This window comes from Armigeres subalbatus, chromosome 1 (genome assembly GCF_024139115.2).
Source record: "Armigeres subalbatus isolate Guangzhou_Male chromosome 1, GZ_Asu_2, whole genome shotgun sequence".
NCBI classification, from domain to species: Eukaryota; Metazoa; Arthropoda; class Insecta; order Diptera; family Culicidae; genus Armigeres; species Armigeres subalbatus.
In genome coordinates this window covers 29962720-29985083 of record NC_085139.1, presented here as the reverse complement: position 1 = coordinate 29985083, position 22364 = coordinate 29962720, and the positions used below count along the sequence as shown (strand labels likewise).

Here is a 22364-nt window from a genome sequence, read left to right as displayed (position 1 = left end):
ACAAAACGAACATAGTAGCTGCTTTGCCTCTCTATCGCTGCAAAGAAATTCTAAAACAACAAGGCCAGTAAATGTCAAAATTCATGAAGAACGAAAGAGAAAGAGATTTTTCCGTGCAGTGCCCTATAAGTAGAGGCTTTATACTTATAGGGCACTGCACGGACTGCTTTGTCTCTTTCTTGCTGCAAAGAAATTAGAAAACAACAAAGCCAGTAAACTTCAAAATTTATGAAGAACGAAAGAGAAACCTCTTACTCCTCCCTGCGTTCTGCGTTCGATTGTTCCGGTTTTATGCAAAGTTAGGTTAATTTGAATTTCGTTAAATTTATAGATAGACCTCTATCTTTACTTTTTTGTCTGGCCCCTGTACATATTTGACCTCTCTAGGCATAAAAAATGACTCATATCGAAAACCAGTTATGAAAATCCCATGCCCAGGGTTGTAGACAAGTAAGCCTCCTCCGTGATCTTGCATCAGAAGATTGAAAGTTTTTAAACATCAAACATCTCAATTTCCACCCTTTTATTGAGGATGTCTGAAATTTCACTTTCTGTTCGTAACGCATTCGTGTTATAATGAAATTGAAACAATTTGAAGTTAACTCACTTTAAAAGGAAAATTATTAGTGTTAGCAAAGTTAACAATTGCTAAGTCGAAGTACGTTTATTCTCGTATGTAAAATCGTTGGAAGCCCAAACCCGATTAGCACACTTGTCATAGATGAGTTTATGTGACTCATGTGGTACCAAATCAAGTCATATTATAGTTTCTGCAACCAAATTGGTCTGAATTGTGCTGCTAGGGAATTTTTTTTTTTTTTGAAAATTCATTCGATTGAATGAATCGGTTTGATAGAAGTCAAGCGAAAATCAATTATTCACTTTTACATGCCTTCAGATAAATTAAAAAACCCAAGGGGTACCTCAAGCCATGCAAAGGTCTGAAGGGGTACCACGGAAGGAAAAGGTTGAGAACCGCTGGCTAGAGTTTATCGAAGTAGGAAAAAAGTTTACAATAATTACTACTATTTCCAACACAACACTACTGTTTGTGATGTCCTTTTTGCGATAATATGCATTTTAATGTACTATTGATGATCCGGGGCAAAAGGGTCACTCTTTGAATCGCACTTTGGATTGAACATAACCTTGCACACAATAATACGCGAGGAGAAGTGGATGAACGCTGTCATCAGAGGAAAAGTATAATCACTGAAATTTAACACGGCAAGGTATAGCCAATGGAATTGAAAATAATTTTAAAAATTACAAACAGAGATTTTTTTGAAAATGATTTATTATGCGAGATTAGAAATTCAATTAAGATTAAAAGTAGTACCATCTCCGATATCATTTCAAGAAAAAACTTCATTGTCATTAACAATCAAATTAATATATGTATAATGTATATAATAAAAATTATAATCTCATGCTATAAATTATTTATAAATAAATTTTATTTTGAAATTTTGAAAATTATTTTAAAAGCTGCATTCCATACCTCGCTGTGAAATTTTTTTCATGATTCTACTTTTTCTTTTGATGACAGAATTCATTCTTCTCTTAGCGTATTGTAATTATTGTCAAACTGTTGTTATTGTTATACGATTTCAAAGCGACTGGTCGATGATGGTTCGTAAGAATAAGCGAATTTCGACGCGGAAACAATGGTCATCCGTCAGCATGACCGAGGCCATAAAAGTGGTAACCGAATTCGGAATTCCGGTGAAGCGAACATCTATCCAGCACGGTGTTCCTCGTCGAACGCTGATTAACTATTTGAAACATCCGGATCGAAAGATTGACACTTGCGACTTGAGTCGCTTTCATCACAAACATTTGTATAGGTGCAAACCAAAAAATCAAAAGTGCTAGCGCTGAAAGGAAGACGACAGGTGGGCTGCCTGACTTCAACTGAGAGAGGTGTTTTGACCACAGCTTGTGTGTGTATGTCAGCAACGGGGTACTACTATAGTAGGTTTGATATCAAATATGGATTGCAAGTGCGTACGCAACGTAAAGCACATCCTGATCAACATTATGGATCAAAGCAATTTCAGTTCATGAAAATTATGGCAGGTATGATCTATTAGAAACTAAATGCTTGATTTAACACGTTTCCATGATAGGGTATCTGTTCCTATATCAATAACAATAAGCCAATGCGCATATGAAATGCATTTATTTCTCACCCAATAATCAAGAAACATGAGAATAATTATGCTCGGCTCACGTCATTTTTAATTGATAACAATTTGGTAACTTCAAAAATGAAATTGTTATCTCAATTTAGGAGTATTTAGCTAAAAAACATTATCACTGCCATGCACCTATTTCAATAACATTCAAAAAAAGTTAATCCTATGCCTGTACCTATATCAATAATACTGTTTCCAACATAAAATACGCACACTATTACTTGTGTGTATACGTAACGATATGATTGCAGTGATGCCGAATTCTTCAATGTTTTGTATTTGAGTTGAAATATAATTACAAAATTCCAGTTTTCGTTGTAGTTTTCCAACTTATCAGTTTAATTTTATGTTTATCATAGCTTATCTCTTCGATATACCTTGTTTTACAAACATGAGAGTTGAATTCCACAGTAAAAGTTCATTTAAGCATTTTTGAAATAAAAATTTAGGTCGGCAACCCTTGCCGATGCTGCAAGCCATGTAAATAGTTTGGAATACGGACAAGAATAATTTAGACGTTGTTCGAAATAAACCTATATCAAACTATAGGAAATCGCGTTAGTTTTTCAAGTATGATTATATTTATAGTGAAATTGTGATGTGCTCTATGTGTTGTGAAGTTTATTTTGAAAGGATTCATTCATTTTAGCTGGAAATTGAGTGGAAAACAACGGCGTGAAATGAGATGAATCTGCTAGTAGCAATCGAGCAGAGCATCAAATCAACAGTTCAGAGGTAGGAAAATGAAAATGAATGTGTTTCATAATTTTGTTTTTAATAATTTGAGTCTTGTGAACTAAAACATTACTCAAACGGAATTTTAAATAATATTCCAAACATTGGAGAAGGTGGTCTATTCATTATTGTGTACATACGATGTGAGAAATTGTTATCAAATTGATTTTTTATTTGGTTTATCGACGGTTGAGATTAATATATGGGCTGTTATTAATATGGGAACAGATACCCTACTTCTTGTCTAGTTTTCTTTCTGGATGACAAAGCAGCAATTCCGGTGGGATTTGAAGGCGCTCCAGTTAGTGCTACAAGGAGACAACGTTCAGCTCTTAAGGCAGGTTTGGATAATCGAGGATTGAACACTTTAGATCACGACAGTGGCGTAGCCACGGGGGTGGTTTTGGACATAACCCCCCCCCCCAGAAATTTTTTTTTTTTCGAACCTCCTCGAAATTTAAAAATGTTCAGAAATACCCCCCCCCCCCCGGACCAATTTTCTGGCTACGCCACTGGATCACGATAACATACCACAGCATCTAGCCCCTTCGATATCAATTAAACTGATTCCTCCTACGGATTTATCTAATGCTTGGTACGTAGGACAACCGTGCATCATCCACAAAGGCGCCATATTCGAGCACTCTACTGCATTCAGACATGTTGCTGAACTTCTCACGCGATATTCGGAAGATGATCTCGATCGACCAATGTTGTTTATCGGATCAGATGGAGGACCTGATCATAATGTGACTTCCATCATGGTGATGATGAGTTACATTGCTATATTTTTCAAGCTTGACTTGGATTTTTTGTGTGCAGTGCGCACGCTTCCAAATGATTCTTTTATTAATCCAGCAGAACGATTCATGGCGTCAGCTAACTTAGCATTTATTGGAGTTTCATTGTTTAAAAATCGTCTAGGTGAAAATGAAACATTTGAAAATGAAAAAAAATTATTATATGCACTTGAATGCATTTGATCTAAAAAAAAATTTTAATTTCTGGGTGAAGAAATGCGATGATGCAAATTGCAAATTCCACAAGGTTGGTTTTTAGGACCAAACCATCAACATCCCTTGGCTACCGACACCTCAACTCGAAGGAGAAAAGTATAAGGAATTCGATGAAGTATACGGTACTGAGCCGAATGACGATTGTCAACCAAGCAAAACTAAGGCAATGCATACACAGGAAGAGAGGTTGCCTCATCCATCATTTGCATAAGCTTCGACCAGAGAGCGCATCATAATTACATGCACCGAATGCAAATTCCCACCTCTTCTCAATATAGTTTGACCAAGCAAGAACTAATGGAAACAGAACGTTTTGTTTTCTCGTACAACAAAGTTTCATTTCTATCCGAAAACCGAACTTTTTATGTAAGTCTCGAAGACCCATAATGTTATATACTAATCGATTCAGCTCGACGAGCAGAGCAAATGTCCGTCTGTCCGTGTGTATGTGTCTGAGTATGTGTGTGTAAGTGTTTGCACAAAATCTAGGAAAAACATTAGACAACTTTTCATATATTAATCCTAAACCGATTTTCTCGCAACAAGTTGCATTCGAAAGGTAGTAACGCCTTGTAGATCACTATTGAATTAGATAACGATCGACCGTTGCGTTTAAAAGATATTAGTGTCGAATTCGTTTTTAAAAAGTTCCAACCTAGGTTGGAACCAGTTCCAAACTAAGTGCTGTCAAAACGTTTTTTTATTCGCTCAGGTTGGAACTAGGTTCGCACTAGTAGTGCTGTCCAATGAGAGCTTGAAGTAGCTCGAAGTTTCTCCCTGTCCTGCTCATGCCCATTTGTTGACAAAAAAGAACGAGCAAGACGGGAACAACTTCGAGCTACTTCGAGCTGCTCATTGGACAGTACTATTTCCAACCCCAAAGCTGTCGGGTTCACACTGTGTTGTTTCACGGTTTCGCACCGGGTTCACCAATACAACTGTACTGCAACCGTCAAAATCACGTGGGTGGGTGGAACTGGGTGGAATAAACAAGCAGAAGGGAAAAACGAAACTGTCCGTTTATTCAAATAAAATGCGCGTTGAAATTTTTTTTCCGGGAATTTTGTGATATTTGTTATTGTAGTTTTAAATGAAATTGATCCGGTACTGTTGTCTAGATTCAGTTTTAAAAATAATTGTTAGCAGGGAAATCCAGAGACGCATCATGGTAGGAAATTGCACTTACTTTGACTCAAAGTACTCAACACGACTAGAGATCATTCCGTGCCGATAGTTCGAACGAGCCAGACGTGTGTGCTGTGTCTCATCGCGGATTGTGTTCGGTAGTGAAAAGGCTATTGTGTGGTGCTCCTACCTACGGATCCAAGGCGATCGCTGTCGGCGAGTGAAGTAGCTGCTTCTGGCGACGCCAGTGAAGCAGGCTATTGCTACTGCTGCTACCTACAGCAGCAGGGGCAGATAAGTGGCAAAACTTTTTATTGTTCTCCCTTCTGTTTGATACAGAGTGGGACTGCTTAGAATTAATCGAATTAGTTTTTTTTTAAGTTTTTTTTCTAATTTGCTATTAGTTCTAAGTTAGTATAAGCAAAATTATCCTTCCACCTTGCGGGGTGAGAATGGAGGAGGAGACTGGAGAAGGCAATGTGCCTGCTAAAAATGGAGGGCGCACTCGATTGTACCATGCGGCTTCGCCTGGGCCTTGGGTTGTTTACTTTCGGCAGAAAGTAAAAGCCTAGATTTTCTCGGCATTAAACGAGATTTGACGCGTCGTTTTCCGAAGCTTGATTTTAGCCAGATCAACAGGAACAAACTACGCATCACCGCACCTACATACCAGGTGGCGAATGAAATTGCTGGCGACAGGGCGTACAATGTTGAATATATGGTTTATGTCCCCTCGCGAGAGGTCGAAATTGAAGGTGTGATCAACGCAGCGAGCCTGACTTGCAAGGATGTACTTGCGGGAAAAGGCCGCCTAAAGAATGCAATTGAGTCTACCGTGGATATTCTGGACTGCAAGGAATTGCATTCAGCAGCCACGGTAGATGGAAAGAAGGTATATTCCAAGTCAGGTTCGCTTCGGGTGACGTTCGCCGGTTCGATGCTCCCAAAATATGTTGATATTGAAAACATGCTATTTCCGGTGCGTCTTTTTGTGCCAAGGGTATTTAATTGTACCAATTGCAAACAACTTGGTCACACTGCCGAGTTTTGTGACAACAAACCACGTTGTGGCAAATGTTCTGAAAGGCATAGGGAGGAGTCCTGCCAGCAACAGGCAACAAAATGTGCTTATTGTGGTTTGAATCCTCCCCATGGTTTGCAGGAATGCCCGGTGTACAAAAGCGCACCCAAAAAGTGAAGCGCTCGTTGGTACAGCGCTCCAAGCAGTCGTATGCGGAAATGGTTAAGTCGCAAGACACATCCGCCACAGCCACTGCATCGACTGCTATTTCAGCCACCGTTCGTGTAAGTGATTATTATGATTCCATATCCATTGATGAATTGGACTCTGACGCAGCCGATATGGATGATCCTGCGGAGGTACACGTGCCCGAAAAGAGGAAGCAACCGTCTTCCCGGGATCGCGCCGCAAGAGAACAAAAATCATCCATAAAAGCTTGGCAAAATCTGAAGGTAATGGGGTTTATTTAAAATCCCGAAGCAACCTGTCCCTACTGCTTCTTTTGATCCTAGTTGCAGTAAGGCATTCCCGCCATTGTTAAAATCCGATGTTTCGAAGAAACATCCGCCTAGGAGAATCAACGAAAGAAAAAAGTAATTCGCACTTCTAGTAAAAGTATTCCGTCCAAGCGAGGATTGATCTCCTTTAAGGACCTTGTGGACCGTTTTTTGAATTTATTCAATATTCCGAATTCATTGAGGCCTATCATTGACCTTTTCATACCAACAGTGGAAAGTTATCTGAAGCAATTGACTGTTTCATGGCCCTTCTTGCAGGAATTGTATCTTTCGATGGATAATACGGCCAATACCCAAGATACAATCACTGTGCTGCAGTGGAACTGTCATAGTCTGAAAAATAAATTAGACGTGTTCAAGTTTTTGATTCGCAATTCCGATTGCGATATATTTGCACTCTGTGAAACATGGCTTTCTTCTGAAGATGAAATCAACTTCCACGATTTTAACATTATTCGCCAAGATCGGGATGATCATTATGGTGGCGTTCTTTTGGGGATCAAAAGTGCTACTCCTTCTACAGAATTCCCATTCCGACTGTTAATGGCCTAGAGATCGTCGCTTGCCAAATAAATGTAAAGAATAAAGATCTTTGCATAGCTTCAGTGTACATTCCTCCAAATGCCTCTATTAATCGTCGACATTTTTGGAGCGCAGTCTCCCTCCTATCATCCCCAGTATTGATATTGGGTGATATGAACGCACATGGTATTGGATGGGGCGAAACGTATGACGATTATAGAGCGCCTATTTTCTATGATTTGTGTGACGATTTCAATTTGAATATTTTGAACACTGGTGAAGTAACTCGAATAGGACCAAATGGTCAACAAAGCCGTATTGATCTGTCTTTATGTTCAAATTCACTATCATTAGATTGCACGTGGAAGGTAATTCAAGATCCCCATGGTAGTGACCATATGCCGATAGTCACCACAATTAAGAGTGGCTATCAACAATCTGAGCCAGTTAATGTTCCTTTCGATCTCACGAAGAACATTGACTGGCAAAAATTTGCATCGGCGGTAAAAATTGGTATTGAATCAACTGATACTCTTCCACCTTTGGATGAATATCGATTCCTTACTGAGTTGATTCAAAAAGCGCACTAGAAGCTCAGAAACGACGCGTTCCAAGTACATCTGTCATAAGAAGACCAGCCACTCCTGGATGGGATGATGAATGTACTAAGTTATATTCTGAGAAATCTGATGCCTTCAAGGCCTTCCGTAAACACGGAAGGTCCGAGCTTTGAAGAGTATTTGAGGCTCGAAAGAAAACTCAAAAACCTTCTCAAGGCAAAAAACGTAGCTACTGGCGACGTTTTGTTGAGGGACTATCACGAGAAACCTCAATGACAACACTTTGGAAAACGGCTCGCAACATGCGGAACCGCATTTCCACCAATGAGAGTGAAGAATACTCCAATCGATGGATATTCAACTTCGCAAAAAAGGTCTGCCCAGATTCCGTACCAGCAGAACCGCTATTTCGAGAATCAGTCACTGATCCCGGTTCTTTGGGTGGACCATTCACAATGCTGGAACTTTCTATGTCTCTTCTTTCATCGAATAACTCTGCTCCGGGATGCGATAACATCAAATTCAATCTTCTTAAAAACCTCCCAGATATCGCAAAAGACGATTACTTGACCTGTACAACTGTTTCATGGAGTACAACATTGTGCCACCTGAATGGCGACAGGTCAAAGTAATAGCTATTCAAAAGCCTGGGAAACCAGCGTCTAATCACAATTCATACCGACCGATTGCCATGCTATCATGCATGAGAAAATTATTGGAGAAAATGATCCTTTCAAGAGTCGACCATTGGGTCGAAAAATGCATTGCTTTCAAATACTCAGTTTGGATTTCGAAAAGGAAAGGAACAAACGATTGTCTAGCGTTGCTTTCTTCAGATATACAACTGGCCTTTGCGCACAAGGAGCAATTGGCTTCAGTATTCTTGGATATTAAGGGCGCTTTTGATTCAGTTTCCATAGAAGTACTGTCAGACAATCTGCACAGTAGTGGATTACCCGTTATTTTGAACAATTTCTTGTATAATTTGTTGTCAGAAAAACAAATGAACTTCACACTCGGCACTCTGACAACTTCCAGAAATAGCTACATGGGCCTTCCCCAAGGATCGTGTTTAAGTCCCTTGCTTTATAATTTCTATGTTAAAGATATTGACAATTGTTTGGAAGGACAATGCACGCTCAGACAACTTGCAGATGATGCCGTGGTCTCTCTAAGAGGTCCATGTGCAGCTGTCTTGCAAGGACCATTGCAAAGTACCCTAGATAATCTGACTGTTTGGGCCAGACATCTAGGGATCGAGTTTTCACCGCAAAAGCTCAGTTGGTTGTGTTTACTAGGAAGCGGTACCCAGCTCAACTGAAACTAAAACTGTTGAATGATGACATCAACCAATCTTTATCTTCTAAATACCTTGGGGTCGTGTTTGATTCTAAATGTACTTGGAAACTCCATTTTGAGTATTTGATACAAAAATGCCGGAAAAGGATCCATTTTCTACGTTCTATCTCCGGAACCTGGTGGGGTGCTCACCCGGAAGACCTCATCAAACTCTATAGAACGACTATTCTCTCTGTTTTAGAGTATGGCTCTTTCTGCTTCCTCTCAGCAGCCGATTGCCACCTGATCAAATTGGAACGAATTCAGTATCGTTGTTTGCGTATTGCCCTTGGCTGCATGCATTCGACGCATAACATGAGCCTGGAGGTGCTTGCTGGAGTCACTCCTTTAAAGCACCGTTACTGGGAGCTCTCACTAAGAATACTCATCAAATGTGGAACAAGTAACACACTTGTCCTAGATAACTTCGATAAAATGCTTGAACTGACTTGTCGTTCAAGATTCCTTAGAGTCTATCTCAACTACATTTCTTCAGATCTTTGTCTTCCGTGTTATAATCCACCTCGAGTTCACTTCACCAACGACAGTTCCTCAATTGTATACGATCTGTCCATGAAACATGCTATTCAAGGAATACCAGATCATCTTCGACAAATATCTATTCCTCCCTTTTTCAGAAAAATATGAACATGTCAATTGCAACAACAGATATTTCACTGATGGTTCTCGCATCAACGGATCCACTGGCTTCGGTGTCTTCAATGTAAATTCAACCACCTTCCGAAAACTTCAGGAACCGTGTTCGGTTTATGTTGCTGAGCTGGCAGCAATTAACTTCGCTTTGGGGATAATTTCCAATCAGCCCGTAGACCATTATTTCATCTTCTCGGATAGTCTTAGTTCTATCGAGGCACTCCGGTCGATGAAACCTGTTAAGCACGCATCTTACTTTCTTACAAACATAAGAGAGCAGATGCGTGTTTTGGTCGAAAGATCATTCAAGATTACCTTTGTTTGGGTCCCATCTCACTGCTCAATCTACGGCAATGAGAAGGCAGACTCGCTGGCAAAGGTGGGCGCACAGGAAGGTGAAGTTTATGATAGACAATACTCGAGCAACGAGTTTTTCCCATTAGTCCGTCAGAGTACTCTTCAAAGTTGGCAAAGAAATTGGACACACAACGAACTTGGACGGTGGCTATTTTCCATAGTTCCAAAAGTTTCTGGGCGAGCGTGGTTCAGAGGTGAGGACTTAAGTCGAGGCTTCATTCGCGTGATGTCGAGACTTATGTCTAATCACTATTCACTAAACGCACATCTGTACAGAATAAACCTTGTCGATAGCAACTTATGTAGGTGCGGAGCCGGTTATGATGACATCGATCACGTAGTTTGGTCCTGCTCGGAAAATGACGCCTCCAGAGAGCAATTATTGGATACCCTTGTGGCCCGAGGTAAACAACCCTTCAGGGAAGTTCGCGGTGTTTTGGGAGATCGTGATGTTGTCTATATGCAGGCCATTTATAGTTTTCTTTGTGCTTCTGACATCAAAATCTAACATTTTGTTTTTTTTCTTTCTTTAAAGTTTTTTTTTGTTCTGTCTCTGCCTTTTTGTTCCGTAGAGCCCCATAGCTCTTGCCATCCGGAAGATGCTCCCAGTCGAACCATTCCTCGAGCACGACGACACGCCACATCGCCACTGACGCCAAATGCCCGGATGAGAAACTGAAATTTCCTGATCCCAAATCCTAAGCCCCGTCCATCCTTAAACATTGTTAACTAACCTCGAGTCACCACGAGTACGCTGGCTTCTACCCCCCTCTTACTAACCGTATAATAAAATGATATTGATTGTATATATCACAAAGAACAATGGCTCCGTAAAGTGTTATACACGCCTGAGCCTACCAAATAAACGAAATTGGAAAAAAAAAACACGACTAGAGATCGGCGTTGCACCAAATTGGCCATTTACAAAATGCTCATTACCGGTCTCACATTGACATGAGACCTGGACAATACTAAGGTAATTTGCGAACAAAAGACCGTACGTTTTTTTAGCAAGGGTAAACGGAAATCTGCAAATATACACCTGAGGAGAAGACTACAGAAAGCTGCAAATGCTATAGACAAGTGGAGCGATCAAATTGGGATGACTATATAGACCGAAAAACCAAACTTCATGCACCTTTTTTGTCCATCCGTTTTGTCCATCAAGCGTCGAGATATTCAGAAGTTCAGTATGCGAGAAATTTAGGTGTTTTGGTCGACCGCTGTATGAATTGTTAGAAAACGCGTGGCAGAAATACGAAATAAGTGCCAGACAGCAATAAACTTAATAAAGACAGTCGGAAATGGCATGGGTGGAGGAGCAAGAAAAAATGCTGCAAGTAACCAACGGATTGGCGTTTTTCGGTCAAGCCCTGTCGAATCGATTATGGTAGAATCAGGTCAAATACCCTTCTCTCATCTAGTAGTTCAGCAATATATATTCAAAGCTATACGTTTATTGGAGAGGGAGCATCTTCTATGTGGTAGACAGAATTCGAACCAACAATAAGAAGATGATGAACCAATTATCACTATCAGAAGTTACACTTCCGTTCGAAGAGCTAGATTCGACTATGAAGAACTCACCGGCCAGCAGAACTCCCTAACATTGCTCGTTTACCTTGCGTTAAATGAAGATCTTGGTGTGACAAAAAGCCTAGCATTGATTGATCAGTACGGAGTACAGGGTTGGGCAGCCGACTGCCAATGCTAACCAGATTTATCAACAGTTGATTCACACCAAAAAAAACCTTCACGGACGGCTCCGTCGACGCAGGAAACATAGGATTTGGCATAGCATACGACGATAACAACCTTTCAATTGATTACCGAAAGAGTGTTCAATATTATTCACAAAAGCAATGGCTGACCTATACGCCGTTGAACACCTCGCCAAGAAAATGAAAAAAACCGTGATTTTCTCGGACTCAGTAAGTGCATTGGAGGCGCTTCAGAAGGGCAACTCTAAACACCCATGGATTCAACAGCTAGAAAATGAACTGAGGACAAAGCTAGTGGTGTTGTGCTGGATTCCAGGGCATGTCGGTATAGAAAGTAACGCTAAGGCAGATAAATTAGCAAAACAAGGAACAACGGCGCAAAATGGAAGTTACTATTCCCGAAGAAGATGTACTGCGATACTGCAAAAAAGCCATCCGTCTTCAATGGGAAAACGAATGGTATAACAGTTTAAGATTTCTAAGAACCATACAAGTTTCCACTCTTCCGTGAATTGATCGTAATGTAGCAACAGAGCGAAGGGTGTCAGGTCATTTGGCCGAATGCCGTTTGGCCGAACGGGTCGTATGGCCGAATGCCGTTTGGCCGAATAGTAAAAAAATTTACCTCAGTTTACGAGTAGTCCTTCTTCCTCCTTCCTTCCTCTTTCGTTCTTCCTCCTCATTCCTTCTTCCTTCTTTCTTCTTTTTCCATCCTCTATTTTCTTTCTTCCTTCTTCCTTTTTCTTCTTTTTCCATCCTCTATCTTCTTTCTTCTTTCTTCCTTCTCCCTTTTCCCTTCTTCTTTCTTTCTGCTTTCTTCGTTAGTTCTTTCTTCCTTAGTTTTTCTTCCTTCCTTTTCCTTCTTCCTTCTTCTTTCTTCCTTCTTCCTTCTTCCTTCTTCTTACTTCTTACTTCTTTCTTCTTCCTTCTTCCTCCTTCCTTCTTCCTTCTTTATGCTTCCTTCTTCATTTTTCCTTCTTTATTCTCCCTTCTTTCTTCTTCCTTCTTTCTGCTTTCTTAGTTCTTCTTTCCTTCTTTCTTCCTTAGTTTCTTCCTCTTCCTTCTTTCTTCGTTTTTCCTTCTTCCTTATTCTTTGTTCGTTTTTCCTTCTTCCTTCTTCCTTCTCTCGTCTTCCTTTTTACTTCTTCCTTCTTTCTCCTTCCTTCTTTCTTCTTCCTTCTTCCTTCTTCCTTCTTCCTTCTTCCTTCTTCCTTCTTCCTTCTTCCTTCTTCCTTCTTCCTTCTTCCTTCTTTCTTCTTCCTTCTTCCTTCTTCCTTCTTCCTTCTTCCTTCTTCCTTCTTTCTAATTCCTTCTTCCTTCTTCCTTCTTCCTTCTTTCTTCTTCCTTCTTCCTTCTTCCTTCCTCCTTCTTCCTTCTTCTTTCTTCCTTCTTCCTTCTTCCTTCTTGCATCTTGCTTCTTCCTACTTCCTTCTTTCTTCTTCCTTCTTCCTTCTTCCTTCGTTTTCCTTTTTCCTTCTTCTTTCTTCCTTCTTCATTCTTCCTTCTTCGTTCTTATTTCTTCCTTCTTCTTTCTTCCTTCTTCTTTCTTCCTTCTTCTTTCTTCCTTCTCCCTTTTTCCTTCTTCTTTCTTCGGCCAAATGACCTTTTCGGCCAAATGGCATTCGGCCAAATGACCCTAAACCGAGCAAAGAACATTAAGCAGACTAAGGATAGGCCATACAAATGTGACTCACAGAAACCCTTTCTGCAGGGCTCCCCTAATTTGGCCAACCCTGAAAAATGCATATTTTACAAAAAAAACTATAGGTATATCAGTTTCCACAGCGAAGAAGCGTAAGGGATATATCTCATGTTACAGCTAATAAAACTTTCGGAAATTGCTTTATTTTCGGAGTTATGCGAGAAACTGGTTAAATTAAAGGGAATCAAAATTACTTTCCAAAATATAATAATTTAAATAATAAGTAAGGATGAATAACTGTAAAGTTAAAACCTTTAAAAACAAACAAAAAAGACACCTGAGGAGGTTTACTTAGGTAGTGTGGGGGCGAAAGATCGTATGTGGAGCAGGAGATTGAGCCAAAAAATGCAGGTGCTGATAATACCCAATTTGAGGAATCAAATTCCAAAAATACCCTTTATACCTGAATATTTTTTATGATGCCAAAAATACATATCGAAAAAAATAAAATATTCCAATATTGTTTTGATCAAATTTTTGTTCAGCTGTTCATCATTTTGTAGAATAGTTATCAAGCGATTTTTTTTTCTTTTTTTTCTTATAAACCCCAGAATTCTCTTCTACCCGCCACTGGGTACTTTTTTTTCCGCACAAGGCGGTTATCCCTTGTAGGGGAGAACCATATAGGTTATAAGCATATTAAGCCAGAAGGTGTTGTTTCCACAAGGGATCCGTACGCCTTTTATACTCAGAAACATGCTGGATTCCAAGCATTAACCCCGAAGGGCAGTGGTGTCACACAGGATTCGTCACACAGTGGAATATCATCACCTCAGAGAGATGAAGTTACGCACAGAGGCGATTGGAAGGGGTCTGGGGATCGAACCATGATCATCCGCTTGGGAAAGCGAACAGTCGTAACCTTTCGGCTACGAGACCAATATTCCAATATTGTTTTGATCAAATTGTTATTCAGCTGTACATCATTTTGTAGAATAGTTATCAAGCGATTGGTTTATGGAGGGAAAATATCAACTAAATCCGCTATTCCCATAGAAGATTCACATACCACCCCAATCATAACTCACAAATCCAAATATATGTAATAGTCATTACTCACCAAACAAACGCTCTGTCCGAACAATGTGCAATAATAGCACACACAGGAACCGTCCCCTTTCTCGCCACCGTTGGCGCCGCCCCGATGGCAGGTTTTCTTGTGTTCCTCCTTCGACTGGATAAGATGTTGTTGCCCCGCGGAAGCATTGCTGGCGCTCGTCGACGGGGTGGCAGCAGCTGCTGCAGCTGTTGCCCCCGCAGGAGATGTCCCTACACCAGTACCGGCTGGCGAGGGATGTGTACTGGTAGACTTTGAGCTTACCTTACCCGAAGTGGTGCTGGTGGTGGTGGTGGCTACGCTCCCAGTAGCAGCCCCAGCCGCACACGCCTTTGGCGCCGTATTGGTGGCTTTCGTTACCACTTTGCCCGTCGGTTGCTGCGAGGTTACTCCTGTGGAAGCATTGCCCTTCGGGACGATCTTGGAGAGAGTATTGGTGGCTTGGTTCAGAATGGTTTTAACAGCGGGAGTGGCGGCAGCGCAGGTTTTGTTAAGCTGTATCCCGCCAGGGGTTCCTGCTGGCAACAAACCTATCTCTGCAAGCCTGGCAGGAGGTAAACTTTTCGTTTGGGCGCTATTTCCATGTTCAGCGCAAGAGCCGCCACTGTTGCTACCATTGTTTTTGGGAGCGGTGCTCGTTGATTTGCTGCTGTTAGTATTACTGTTGCCAGTGTTGCTGTTACTATTACTACTGTTTCCATTGCCGCATTGTGTGATACTGCTGTGTTTCTGCTCATGTATTTGCTCCAAATCTCGCACCATATCTTTTAGCATGCTGTGCTCTTTTTGAAGCGTTTTGAGTTCCGTTTCGAGTATTCTGTAAAAGGAGAAATATTACAAACATTTTAATTCATCACCAGAGAAATTGAATGGAACCGCACTTTTTTAGTTACATTTGCAAGAAAAATACTCACTTGTTACTCGCCGCTAGTTTCAGTGCCTCGACCAACGGCTTCTTAATTTCCTTTTCAAAAATCTCCGACTTGGTGACTGTGTCGGTGAAACACTCCTTGCAGTCCTTGCAGATGGCGCCATCATCGCTACAAAGTTTTACGATCGGCTCAATGACCGCAGCCGCCATTGCCGCTGAACTGCCACCGGTTACCGTGCCAGTAGCTGTAGCCACCAGCACTCCCCCGGTCGTAACTCCCTCAAGCTTGGCTGAGATCGGAAGCTCATCGCCGTTGATTGCTGCCAGCGCATCTTCCGGCAAGATGTTACTCCAGTTCACGCCCAGCAGTTTTGTTTGCATGTCGTTGGCTATGAGCTGCCTCAAAGGTGATGCAGGTGTGCTCCAGTTGAATAACCGCGAACCGGAAACGCTCTCGAAACACTTCATGTCGAACTCAATGTCGGTACCCTTCGCCAAGAAGAACTTAGTGAAATACTGATAGATGACATTGCGCTGAGGAAACTGGAAATCTATTAGGAACCACTCGGCGAAAGCGGATGCCATGTCACTTAGCAGAGCGGACTCCGAATCGTCCGATTCCCAGAGAAGATCGAGGAAGTGCAGCGGATGGATCCGGTCGGCTACCTCCGTTCGCCAACGTTTGTTGATATCATCACAGAACCTCTGCATAAAGTTCTTAACATCGATGTTCCAATTCTCGGCCATCTTCTTGCGTTCCTCCTCCTTCAGGGGATGGTACGACTTGATGAGAAACTTGGACAGGTTCAAAGGGTAGAGCATGGCGATGATATTGATCGCAACCCGGCATGCATTGATCCTGCATGGTTCGCTCTGGAAGATGCAAAATCGTTTGGGCTCGAGCGTCGTCCATGTGTACGGTACCCGATCCGGTAGGTGTTTGAAGATAGCCCACGAGATATGGTAGAGACTAGTATTATCCGCCAATGCATTGCTGGTAGCCACCACAGTTGAACTCGAATTGTCCTCGTCCTTTACCGGCGACGACGAGGAAGTGGAACCACGCTCGGCAGCCGGCTGCTGCAGCTCCGTTTCGGACGAATCTGGTAACGCGATTTCCGTTATAGAACTGGACGACGAGCCACCGGACTGGGACGAATTTGTCATGCCATTTACGTGCTTCCTTTCGAGGGCCTGTTTTTCGTTCAGCGGTTTATTGAAAAATTCTCCAATGTAGTCCAGATAATCGCGGTCCAGTTTCTTGAAAAAAGAACACTTGGCGCAGTAGAGTTGCTCCTTGGATTTTCCCAAACAGGTTCCACCGGCTATTAGACACGTGCAGCAGTTGCATTCACTGAAACGAGAAAATAGCATCATTTTCTGAGGTGTACAACTTGATCGTCCCGAAAGAGAATAATGCCGTTTTGGTCATCAACGAATCATACATTCCAAATACTTACACGTAGTGAGTCGCCAGCGCGAAGTTACACTTCCGGCACTGTATGTTTTCAATGGAAGCCACCATCCGTGGATTTGTACACGCGATCCACTTCGTCTTTAGGCAATGCACAACGTACTGCCAAACCAAATGCCGATCCTCCAGAGCCAGCCACTCCACGATGGGACGCTCCTTCTGGCGCAGAACTTCCGCGTCGAAGTTGAATTCCGACTCTCGCACGGCCACCAGAAGCGAGTGAGCCGAGGTGATGCGCTTTCTCCGGGCTGAATCCTCTTTCGCCTTGTGGTAGTCATGCAACAAAGACCACACGTCCCGCCAAATCTGCGACGTTGAGTTCATTTCGTCGTCGAACTGGATAAATCGGTACACCATTGTTTTGTATTCCTCGTCAAATAGCAGCTCCTTCAGCTTCAGTATGCACTCCGGAATGATCCGTTGGACCTCGAGGTACACGAACCGTTGGTACATGCGCTTGTTGATCAGACACCACGTTAGCGAGAACTGCTGCAGATGGCCGCGTTGAAGCTCGAACAACAAGGGAGACAATGACTTGGCCGAGTGACACAGCTTATCGTAACCGTCGAGAATATCTGAAAGTTAGGGACAACCATTGAACGCACCTGCATGTGAAGGAAATAGGTCGACGGTCACTTACAATTGAGCAGCTCCGTAGGGTTGTACTGCAGTTCACCGTCGCTGGTCTCGGTGATGAGATCCTGCAGTCCCTGGCTGTAGGCCTTCACGATCGATCGCAGCTGTAGGCAGAGCAGTTCGAACAGTTGGTGCGGATCGCGAGTGTAGAGCATGCTGAACACCAAAATGAACGTCATCTCGTTCGACAGGGGCAAGTTGGAGCCGAGTGAGATTTGAATGTTTTTCTTGGTGTTGATCCGACCGTCCGTGAGCCACTTGAGGGATGACTTGTCCATCAGTTCCATGTAGCGGCTGAAGAGGAGCGAATCATTTTGTCTGTAAGGGCAAAGAAGTGTCGAAATTTATTTTTGATTCTCTTACGATGTGGGTCATAAGCATGATGAAATTTAATTGTTGTTTAGCGTTTATTGGTTTACCGTCAACAAGAGTGACAATGGGTCTAGAGGTTGAGAATAGATTATGGCTTTTGCTGACAGTCAGATAGAACACATTCAAAAAACAAAAAAAATCATTCCTCAGATGCAGTCACTCAATTTTACATGCATTCAAAAGTATTGGAATGGTAGCCCATTTGATCAATTGACGGTATGTGATTTTATTAAATTTTTAAAGATACTCGATTTCATTTCATCTATTGACTGTTGATCAGATATTTTGTAATTTCATAATTATTATTCATATGCAGAGATTTGTTTCACTTGCAGCTGCGATCAATTAATATACGTTCAGTGAGATGGAAAACAGAACAGTTCCATTATTTGGTATTCGATGGATCATGCGCTTGTGTTGCGCCTTGCTCCGGTCGAAATAAGTGCGAGCTTCCATAATTTTTAGTAGCCATCGGGCAAGTAAGTACAGAGTGCTGCGCATCGTTTCCGTCGTCAAAAACGCAGATCCTCCATAGTTTGCATATGCCGTCTGGCATGCATGGTGGGCGGGCAGTGTTCATGCTAAGTACATAGCCCGGTCGTATCGCTTATCAGAGTGAATCCATATACAAAGCTGAGACGAGACTTGTAAAGAGGAAAAAAATGTAACTTTATCTAGGTAATAAGTGGTAGTAATGGACCCCGTGCGTATAATGGACCCCCTGAACAAAATCTCAAATTAAACGCTGGAATAGACTTTTTTCTGCAAACTTCCGTCGGTACTGCAGTGTCATACATTTGTTATGAAGAGGGAAACAGGAATTTAGTCTTATTAACTTAATTATAAATGTAAATATGCTAAAGGGTCCATTACTAGCACTCAAGGGGGGTCCATAATAGACACAAGGAACATGTGGGAATAGAACATGTAAATCAAATGGGGGGACCAGGGCCGGATTTAGCCGGAAGGGGGCCCGGGGCCGACAGCTTGTGGGGGCCCCAAAATGTACAAAAAAGGTTGGTTTTGATATATAAGATTTGTGGGGGCCCGGGGCCACGGCCCAGCCCCCCCCCCACCCCCCGGCCCCCGCCTAAATCTGGCCCTGGGGGGGACCATAACACGTATATAAACAAACTCGACGTTGCGTATTATGGACCCAGGGGTGGCCATAATGGGCATGCTAGCTACATCATTTTAAAATGCTTGCTTTAGCAGAAATGAATGTTTAAACTAGTTTTATGTACGAAACACGATGCTGATACCTGTAGCTTGCCATCTGGTGCAGCAGAAGTACAATTTGTCAAGAGGCTCGCTCAAGCGGAGCGACTGAAGTAAATTTCAGGTCCATTCAGGTCCAAGAGGTCCATTACTAGCACTCACTCCCTATTGCCAGTCAGTCGCTGTCAAGAACTGTAAGATGCTGCCAGCAGCTTTATTTTGTAGTTTTGGTATCCATTCCAGGACACTGTGGCATTGCAGGTAATGAAAAGGCAGGCGAGTTCGCAAAAACGAGGTTCAAACACACAATTTATTGGCCCAGAACCTTTCTGCGGTAAATCATACTGTACCATAAAAATGGAATTGAAATCCTGGGAAACACGAAGGTTGATGACCAACTGGTTGGTTCCAAAAAGTGTGTTCAATCAAAGAGATTTATAATTCCCAATATTTCAGTTACTGAAAAGCTCTTTGCACCTTCACTGGCCTAATAACCGAGCTAGCCGATTCCGAGTGAACTGGAACTTGCAGATTCCAAGTTCTTCGACACGTTGATCGACATGTTGATAGGTGCGGAGCTGTTTTTTGATTTGTTTCGACCAGGTAAATATTGTATTGCCTCAGAGTTGCCAGTGTTACAGGAAAGCTCTTTAGGCTCGTTAGGCAGGAGGACCTATGGGTGGTGCGACTGCGTTCAGCAAACCCAAATGGACTCTGGCAATGATGAGCTGAGCGAGTTACTTCAACGATTTAAGACGATAGACGATCAGCAAAATGGAGCGACTATCAAACACGACAATGTGTGTAATTTGGGCGCAGAAAAGATTCCACTCATTAGAACGACGGTTTGAGCGATTTCCTGAAACGAAGAGAATGTACGTAGATTTTGTTAACGAGTGTCTGACACTAGACCACTGTCGGATTGTGAATGAAGCGGAAGATGAATCAGAATCGGCGTATTATCTTCCTCATCATTGTATAATTGTAACGAAAATTTGTCATACCCTAATTACTTTTTCATATTTCATTCATGGATAAAACTATCTGAAACATGGAAAAATAAAACAAAGCTTTCAGGAAGCTTGTGCTGCCACCTACCTAATTCGCGTACTGTATTGAGATCCACTCACAACGATTCATCTAGTCATCCGATCATCCAAAGGCATATTTTAAAACGTGCGTTTGATTATACTTGAGCAATACGGTTTGCAAAGAGGGATCGAATGCTATTATTCAAAATTTCAAAAGGAAATCTTTTTAATCCTCGGTCCACCGAGTAGTCTTTTCCTACCTATGATGAGTTCCCTATACAGAGGGGTACAATAGTCCCTTTGAGTATTATAATGACATTTGACCATAGATTGTCGATAGTATCGAATTGGTCGTTAAACTAGTGAAGCGTTATCTATAGTGAGATACCTAAAGTGTGCTAAGCAAATAAATACCGTGTAGCCAAGTGATCCCCAAAGTGCGGCCCACGGGCCGCATGCGGCCCTCGAAGACTTTTCCTGCGGCCCGTGAAGGACTTCAGAATATACAATACATGTGGCCCGTTGATAAGCATTAGATGACATGAAACGATTTTCATCATGCTCAGTTTTTTGTTATACTCAGGGAATCTGTCAAGTTCACATCATTGCGGAGTTTTAAGCACCAGCATGATTAAATAAATTCCTCACTTCATAGATGTAACGTAGGCCAACAGCAAACAACATAAATGGTATTGCCACGGGCTAAATGTTCAACTTCTGGTCAAACTAATGTTGTTATATAGTGATCTGAAATGAGGAATCTTTCAATACAAGTTAGGGTTCGGCAAAATTTAAATTTGCTTTATTTTTAACTCCAGAACATAAGCTGAATATCAACGTACTTTACGCTACCGTCGTGCAAGGCTTCTTTTGACTTCGGGGGCAACTTTGGATTTTTGATTTTCTAAAAAAAATTAAACGGAACACGACAATTTATTATGACAATTTCAGAGTAATTTACGTTATAACCCTTGATTCAAAATGTCCAAAGTAGGTAGCCCCCGATTTGTCAAAAGAACCCTCGAACGATGGTACCTAAAATATTTAACAATGTCAAGAATGTTCTCATGTTCCGATTACTTGATGAATGAAAGGTTTCTGTAAAATTCAGATGATCGAAAATCTGGACACACGTAAATAGTGCGGAATTCAGATTTATTTGATTTCTATTTAAAGCTACTTGCAAGTTCACCTGGCTTTGAAAACATGTTTATTGTTATTTGACACAAGTTATGCTCAATGATGTCTCGATATCTTAATTTGTACCTGGCACAGAATTGGGAGATTCAGAATCAGAATTCAGAATCTTAGAATCGGATGACATATGATCAATTAGGAAAATAGATTAATATATATTTTGCAAACTATGCTAAAACATGTTGATGCGAAATGGTTTTTCTCGTGTCAAGTCCGCTACCACAAAAGTATCTGTTAGTATCAACTAAAAGTCAGCTACGTTGATGAAACCCGTAGAATAAAATGTTCTTACCAGTATGTTATTTAAATAGATTCATCGCAACAAATTTAATTGAAATGTTCTATTTCACATTATTAAAAATAATTTTGATTAAGTTTTAAAATTCTACATGAAATGAAAAACAATTCATGCAAATGTACTGCGGCGTGCTTCAACTGCTCAAAATTGCTATGCAGCCCTAGATAGTAAGCATGCTGGGGACAACTGGTGTAGCCACTTGAGCAGGTAAAATCGTAAGAAAAGCTTCTGAAACCTAGTAAATTAAGCTTTGACTTTCTAGTTCTCGTGCCCAGCACCATTCGTATTTTGAAATCATCCACGTGTTTCAATAATCCACGTGTTAGGCTAGAACCAGTTAGGCTCAGGTAAGGCTAATATTGTAAACCAAAGTGGAAGAATCTCAATAGTCCCGTTGAATAGGAACCCCTACTCGACGTGGGGTGTCGGTGCGGACACGATTCGATGCACCCAGCCTTGAGCGGTGTTAGCTGTGGAGGTGCAAGAGCCTTGACTCGGACTGCGAACCGACCCGAATGCTTGGGACCTTCAGTTCAGGTCCATACAAACCCTTACAGCCTAGCAGAACGACCGTTATCGATTCCTGTGTGCTATTTGGAGACCAACCAATCAACCAACACGTGCTCGAAAAGCTTAGCGTGAACTAGCGTATGCACAAAACGTCGTCACGCGCACCTCACTCGAAATTGGTCCTAGTCAGTTATCGATCGCCTGGACACGACGTTCATCCGGCGTTTTCCACC

At 41.8% G+C, this 22364-nt stretch overlaps 1 protein-coding gene across 2 annotated transcripts in view; it reads right to left on the bottom strand.

Moving 5' to 3' along the window:
* Positions 1-22364, bottom strand: part of LOC134223450 (uncharacterized) — a 56810-nt gene that overhangs the window by 26583 nt on the left and 7863 nt on the right. For both annotated transcript variants that reach the window (XM_062702597.1, XM_062702605.1), the window contains exons 2-5: positions 17510-17823; positions 16856-17444; positions 15439-16749; positions 14528-15341 (exon numbers count right to left, since the gene is read on the bottom strand). In XM_062702597.1, coding sequence (XP_062558581.1) covers positions 14528-15341; positions 15439-16749; positions 16856-17444; positions 17510-17823 — 3028 coding nt within the window. The remainder of the gene's footprint in view (positions 1-14527; positions 15342-15438; positions 16750-16855; positions 17445-17509; positions 17824-22364) is intronic.